Genomic DNA, 7,691 nt, shown 5'->3' with positions numbered 1-7,691 from the left:
GATGTAGACCTAAGATATCCTAGAAACAGTGTAAGACGTAAGAACCTAAGATATCCTAGACAATGTAAGAACCTAAGATATCCTAGAAACAGTGTAAGATGTAAGAACCTAAGATATCCTAGAAACAGTGTAAGATGTAAGAACCTAAGATATCCTCGAAACAGTGTAAGATGTAAGAACCTAAGATATCCTAGAAACAGTGTAAGATGTAAGAACCTAAGATATCCTAGAAACAGTGTAAGATGTAAGAACCTAAGATATCCTCGAAACAGTGTAAGATGTAAGAACCTAAGATATCCTAGAAACAGTGTAAGATGTAAGAACCTAAGATATCCTAGAAACAGTGTAAGATGTAAGAACCTAAGATATCCTAGAAACTCTGTAAGATGTAAGAACCCTAAGATATCCTAGAACAGTGTAAGATGTAAGAACCTAAGATATCTTAGAAACAGTGTAAGATGTAAGAACCTAAGATATCCTAGAAACAGTGTAAGATGTAAGAACCTAAGATATCCTAGAACAGTGTAAGATGTAAGAACCTAAGATATCCTAGACAATGTAAGAACCTAAGATATCCTAGAAACTTTGTAAGATGTAAGAACCTAAGATATCCTAGAAACAGTGTAAGACGTAAGAACCTAAGATATCCTAGACAATGTAAGAACCTAAGATATCCTAGAAACTCTGTAAGATGTAAGAAGCTAAGATATCCTAGAAACAGTGTAAGATGTAAGAACCTAAGATATCCTAGACAATGTAAGAACCTAAGATATCCTAGACAATGTAAGAACCTAAGATATCCTAGAAACAGTGTAAGACGTAAGGACCTAAGATATCCTAGAAACTGTGTAAGATGTAAGAACCTAAGATATCCTAGAAACAGTGTAAGATGTAAGAACCTAAGATATCCTAGAAACAGTGTAAGACGTAAGAACCTAAGATATCTTAGAAACTCTGTAAGATGTAAGAACCTAAGATATCCTAGAAACAGTGTAAGATGTAAGAACCTAAAATATCCTAGAAACAGTGTAAGATGTAAGAACCTAAGATATCTTAGAAACTCTGTAAGATTTAAGAACCTAAGATATCCTAGAAACAGTGTAAGATGTAAGAACCTAAGATATCCTAGAAACAGTGTAAGACGTAGGAACCTAAGATATCCTAGAAACAGTGTAAGATGTAAGAACCTAAGATATCCTAGAAACAGTGTAAGACGTAGGAACCTAAGATATCTTAGAAACTCTGTAAGATGTAAGAAGCTAAGATATCCTAGAAACAGTGTAAGATGTAAGAACCTAAAATATCCTAGAAACAGTGTAAGATGTAAGAACCTAAGATATCCTCGAAACAGTGTAAGATGTAAGAACCTAAGATATCCTAGAAACAGTGTAAGATGTAAGAACCTAAGATATCCTCGAAACAGTGTAAGATGTAAGAACCTAAAATATCCTAGAAACAGTGTAAGATGTAAGAACCTAAGATATCTTAGATACTCTGTAAGATGTAAGAACCTAAGATATACTAGAAACAGTGCAAGATGTAAGAACCCTAAGATATCCTAGAAACAGTGTAAGATATAAGAACCTAAGATATCCTAGAAACAGTGTAAGATGTAAGAACCTAAGATATCCTAGAAACAGTGTAAGATGTAAGAACCTAAGATATCCTAGAAACAGTGTAAGACGTAAGAAGCTAAGATATCCTAGAAACAGTGTAAGATGTAAGAACCTAAGATATCCTAGAAACAGTGTAAGATGTAAGAACCTAAGATATCCTAGAAACTCTGTTAGAAGTTAACACCCTAGGACATCGTTGCATTGAGATCATTTCAAGAATATGCAGTCTGTATCCTGTATAAGAGGCAGTTAAGACATTACTGGATTCACTTTCTATTGTAGCAATGTTTGGTGTAAGTGATCATGACCTAATGTTCAGTCAGGAGGTACCCCATGATGAGGAAGAGGACGACACAACCTATCAATCTGGCAATACCAATACGTCTGCTGGTGAGAATGCAGATTACATACAAAGTAGGGTAAGTGAAAATCATAAAATATCATTTTATAAAACTACATTTTTTATTTACATCAGTACAGGGGCCATATTCTCAAAAAATTAGCTGAGGTAAAATCCAGATTTGCAGAAATACAGTTATCTGATTAGATAGAAATAATTGAATTTAAAATCAATTTCACTGATTGACCAATCATATGACAAAAACACTAAAATCATGCAAGTTAAGTCTGGAAGAATAGTAATAGTTTAGTAATTCAGAATAGCATGATGTAGTCTTGACACATCTAACCCTACGAGTCATTCAGATGTGATATATTTTTTGATCGCTAGGTTTAGGCTCTGTCATGATGAAAATTTACAAAAACTATCGGAACAACTCTCATGAAAATGACATTTGATGCCTGTTCTTAAAAATGCAGATATCCCATCGGTATATCACAGCCCAATAACAGATAGGGTGAGACTTGTTAGGCTGATTTTCACATGATGATTCTTTGTTGATATTTCTGATGTAAAAAGCTCAAAAACTAATAAGAATGAAGTACAGCTATTCTGATGGCTCCTCTTAGAAAACCATTTCATAAAACTGTACGGTTCAGCAGTCAAAATACATTGTCATAGATGGAAGTTCACTTGACTTTATTCACACACAAGCTCATAACTGTATTAAAATTCACGGTTTAAAAGGGCTCAACAACAAATAAGAAAAAAAAAAACAATGAAGTACAGCTATAATGGTGGCTGATCATAGCAAACCATTTCGTAACGTGTAAATTTTAATTGGCTTAGATAAAGTTCAGTAAACCAGAATAGAATTAGATGTTTTATTGATAGATGTAAATCAGGGCTCAGATAAACTAGGACTATATAAATATTCATGAGTTGATCAGTTCTAGTGGCTGGTTATAGAGCTTATTAAAAAGTTATCCTTTTATTGAATATGATACAGCTCAGCTGTCCAGAATATATTACATTGACATAGATTATAGTTTACTTAAAGGGACAGGTTTACCATTTTTCGGGTATTGATTTGGGCCTTGAAAAAAAGTAAACTAGTGTCCAAAAGAAACGATACCGACTTATTTTCAAAATTGTTTTTTACTAAGTGAATTGTCTAATATAAAAACATGCCAATTCGTATTGCACATCCAAAACACAGCATAGTCGATTAAAATACCGGGAAGACGTGATCACTTCCGGGAAAAAACGTAAATTTCATGAAAGTGACATTTCCCTCTCTAGCATGTTCTGCGCGTGCATAAAAACTGTATAAAACGGCTGATCAGACACGTTGATATCACAGCAACAAAAAGAACACAAGATATGCCACGTTTGACAGCCATCGAGAGAGAGAGAGCCGTTGGAATGGTCCAACAAGGAGCGACACACGTCGACGTCGCCAGAAGGTTGGGCTGCGCACGCATCACTATCACCAGGTTGATGCAGCGGTTACGTCAGACAGGTCAGACGTCAGACAGGCCCAGGAGTGGAAGACCACGAGTTACCACGACCCGTAACAGCGACGTCCACGGCGGCTACAGCACTGGGACACAGGATCAGTCGACAGACCGTCTACAGGAGACTACGGCAGTATGGTATCCGGCCACGTCATCCCTACCGCAGACCGCTCCTGACGCCTCGACACCGGAACAACAGACTGATCTGGGCCAGGCGAGTTCGACGTTGGCATCGGCGGGACTGGGCACGTGTTATGTTCTCTGATGAGAGCAGATTCCTCATCTTCAAAAACGATGGACGGCAGCTTGTATACCGACGATTTGGTGAACGATTGGCGTCTAACTGTATTCAACAGGTCCGGCTGTTTGGAGGTGGAGGGTTAATGGTTTGGGGTGACATATGTGGTGACGTCAAAACGAGGCTTGTCGTAATTCGTGGAAACCTGAATGCACAGCGTTATATTGATGACATCCTACGGCCTGTTGTGGTGCCCTTTATTCAGCAACAGCCTCGTGGACTCATTTTCCAACATGACAATGCAAGGCCACACACAGCAAGATTGACACAGAACTTCCTTGCCAACGCCAACGTACAGGTTTTGCCATGGCCCGCATGTTCACCGGACATGAATCCCATCGAGCACTTATGGGACCACCTCGATCGGCAAATCCGACATCGCCGTGTGCCTCCAGTCAACGTCCAGGACTTGGAACGATGTCTCCTCGAGGAATGGCAACGCATCACTCCCAACGTCATCATACGTTTGACGGCATCAGTCCGTAGGCGTGTTCTGGCATGTATTGATGCTCACGGTGGACATACCCGCTACTGACTTGACTTTGTGACGTGTGGTGTGACATTTCCCGTTGTTTCTGTGATCAGTGCTCTAACGAAATGTTCTTTTTTGACCCCACCCATCTTTAAAGGCTTGTCATATTGGTTGTACAGATTTTATTGAAATGAAATTTTTGTACAGATGTTGTGAAAGGATTTCTCAAAAGCATAACACCAATCCTAAACTTCTGCATTGTTTAGTTTTTCTTTTATGTCGTTGCAAACAGGTGGTATCGTTTCTTTTGGACACTAGTTTATTTAAATAGTCCTCAGATATACTAAAAATGTAAGGAAATCATATAATTGCTTCAATAATCCCTCATGAGTTCACTTTCTATTTCTAATCTCAAGAATAGACGAGTGGTTCTTTTAACTTTTAAACGTGGATTATTATACATGAATTTAAAATATTAAATATCAACAGTGAGCTGTAAACACTATTGCCGATTAGATAAAAAAAAATCTAAACTAGGTGAATCTGTCCTATTTAACCTTTAACATAATAGGCTGGTTGAAATAATCCATTATTGTCTCTAGGAATTAATCTATCATCAAAATACATCATCGATTAAATGTAAATCTTATATTTTCTCCTGTGTACCCGTTAACAATTTCTTGCACATCTTACCCACTTTAAACTAACCAAAGCAATAATATACTTCTATGGCACAAAAATAATCCATTGAATGAAAAATGATTTTTTTTTTTAATATTTAGAAGATTTCTCACTTTAAATATTTCGATTATTGATAGATTATTGATGCCGTTGATAATGGATCTCAATTTGGTAATCCATACCCAGCCCTAGATGATTCTATTGAGCAATTATAGTAAAGCATTTTGATTTACTACTGTATTGTTTGGTAGTTATGTGTAGGCTATCATCTCTTGGTATGATGAGCTATTAATATCCATAGTCTAAAGACTTTAACAACAATTAAACAATGATTCAGTTGATTAGTAAATAAGAAAAGCAACTTGAAGTTGAAGGATAATAATGATTATTTATAGGGGCAGTATGTAGGTTGTAAATTATATTTGAAAATATAACAAGAATATCATATTTACATCTATGTATCTACTTGATCAAACTGAATTTGTTTTAACAGGGTTAATTAAAAACAGAGAAAGCCAATTGTTAATTAAGCAGTATGACCTAGTTTTGGTATCTATCTTCATAATTGCTCGATATTATTAGTTGAAACCTTTGAAATATGTAGGAGACCTACTCAGATCGGTACAGTTGTTTTTTAACAGCTTCCATAAAGCATATAAACTTGTAAACTTAAACTTTTTAGATAGTTTTAATTTTTTAACGGCTGAATTTTTTTTGGTTAAGACTTTCAGATACGTTGAGGAACATATTTTTCTTTTTGTTTGTAGTTTCACTAATTTGAGCAGAAAATATTTTATTTTTATACCTGCATCTGCCCCTTTAACAACATGATCCATCAAATTGTATTTGTGTTTATGTTGTGTGTATTAATGTTGTTAATAAATGTATTATACAACTTTCTTGTTGTAAAGCAAATTTCTCCTCCTTTTCTTATTTTTTTGAGAAATAAAGTTTCTTTTATTATCATAAAGGTAATTTTGTGTTATCCTAGATTCAAAGAGCACAGCAGTTGATAGAAATGGAGTCCAGTCAGCCTCCAGATATGAATGACAGATTCAATGAGAAGAAAGCCACCACATTTCAATCAGGAGACCGTCCCATGCCAGTTTGGAAACCCAAACCTCCAAGTTCTTACACCCAACAAGATGATAGACCCAGAAGTAATTTGTTTTTTCTTCAAGTACTTTTACCCTCTCATTTGAAATTACTGAATGAATAAGTCTTGTTAAAGGCCATTTTGCCAAAGTTGCTCTATTATTATTTCTTTAAAGTGTGATTACAATGGGTTTTCTACTGGATAGTTTGACTGGAGATCTCTTTGGGTTCAGTGAGTTATAAAAATTGTCATAGCAACTCATAGCAAGTGATGTCACATGCTGATAATGAATGAGAGTAATATCTGTATTTTAATCAGACTGTTTGTCTTGTTTATGTTAACTTTGCTAAACTTTGATCAGTAATACATATTGTATTTTTCCAGTGTCTGACAACAGTACGATAGATTTAACAGTAATTAAATCTCCAGTACAGTCCACATCCCCATCTTCTCCTATCGAAATTGATGATGATGAACTTCAGGTAGGAATTTGGATTTGAAGAGTTAAAGAGATACATGAGAAGTGTCTTTGATGGCTAGTTAATTTCACTTTTCTCTTTAAAGGATTTAGCTTTTAAGACAGAGCTTAATTTGGCTTGTCCATAGCAGTTTTAAGACTAAATAGAGCTTAATTTCACTTTTCTGTAGCAATTCTAAGAATTAAATGGAGTTTAATTTCAATTAGATGTAGCATTTTTCAGACATATATCTCCATCTTTAAGTTTCGATCTGATTTCCAAAGAAAAGGATATGAAATGGAAAAGCTTGCTCCCTTGTTCATTTCTTATTAATGAAAAATTCACAAATTAAAAATTAAAAAGAACTTTAAAATATATTTCAGGACATTAAATCACCAGTTAATGAAACCAAATCTGTTAAAAATGAAATAAAAAATGAACAAGATGATGACAATATTCCACTGGATTTTGGATTGGATGATCTTAAAGATGAGCCTAAAGATAATGACAATGTTCCACTGGAATTCGGACTGGATGATCTTAAAGATGAGCCTGTATCTGATTATTTGGAAAGTCGTGTCAAAACCGAAGCTTCTAATCTCGTTTCAAATGAAACTCCTGATGGGAACGTTGAATCAGATGCTAATCAATCTATAAATAGTGCTAGTGACTTAGAAATTTTTGAAAATTATTCTTCTGAACAGAACTCCAAGCAATCTGTGGATGATTGCAAATCTTGTGATAAAGAATTAAAAAACTCAAATATAGATTCAGAAAAAGTTCATAATAACCCAACACAAAATGAAATAGCATCGCCATTTAAAATCCCTGAGATTCCACCAAGCTCCCCATTTATGAAAAAGACACCAAAACAAAAGCAGCGAATTATTGAAGAAGAACTGATAATCTCTCCTGACGCAAGAAGTCCACTTTTATACTTCAAAGAAGCCAATATCCCAGTTCGTTTGCGTTTATCAGGAAGCAGTAAGAAATTAGACATGTCTTTGGTTGCACAAAGTCCTGAATGTCCTTCAAGCTCAGAAATTCTGGTACAAAACTCTCCAGATTGTTCATTTGACACAGTAAAACCAGTGAAGAAAGATTCACTCAATTCGGAAATGGACACAGACAGACCAGTGTGCAATATCATGGATCTTAAGAGCCCTGAACAGGAAAAAGCTGAGGAAACAATCATTGAGGATTCAATGTTTGA

The 7,691-nt window shown here is 35.3% G+C and overlaps 2 protein-coding genes across 2 annotated transcripts; one reads left to right on the top strand and one right to left on the bottom strand.

Annotated features, from left to right (window-relative positions):
* Nucleotides 1-514: 514 nt before the first annotated feature.
* LOTGIDRAFT_103600 (hypothetical protein) lies at nucleotides 515-808 on the bottom strand (the record flags this gene model as incomplete). Its single annotated transcript, XM_009053547.1, has 1 exon — nucleotides 515-808. A coding segment is annotated over one exon (294 nt), but the record flags the coding sequence as incomplete, so codon positions are not given.
* Nucleotides 809-926: 118 nt separating this feature from the next.
* LOTGIDRAFT_79497 (hypothetical protein) lies at nucleotides 927-1,241 on the top strand (the record flags this gene model as incomplete). The annotated part of the gene is made up of 1 exon (XM_009053103.1): nucleotides 927-1,241. A coding segment is annotated over one exon (315 nt), but the record flags the coding sequence as incomplete, so codon positions are not given.
* Between the last annotated feature and the right edge of the window lie 6,450 nt (nucleotides 1,242-7,691).

This window comes from Lottia gigantea (genome assembly GCF_000327385.1).
Source record: "Lottia gigantea unplaced genomic scaffold LOTGIsca_2, whole genome shotgun sequence".
Classification (NCBI taxonomy): domain Eukaryota; kingdom Metazoa; phylum Mollusca; class Gastropoda; family Lottiidae; genus Lottia; species Lottia gigantea.
This window is presented reverse-complemented; position numbering and strand designations above follow the sequence as displayed.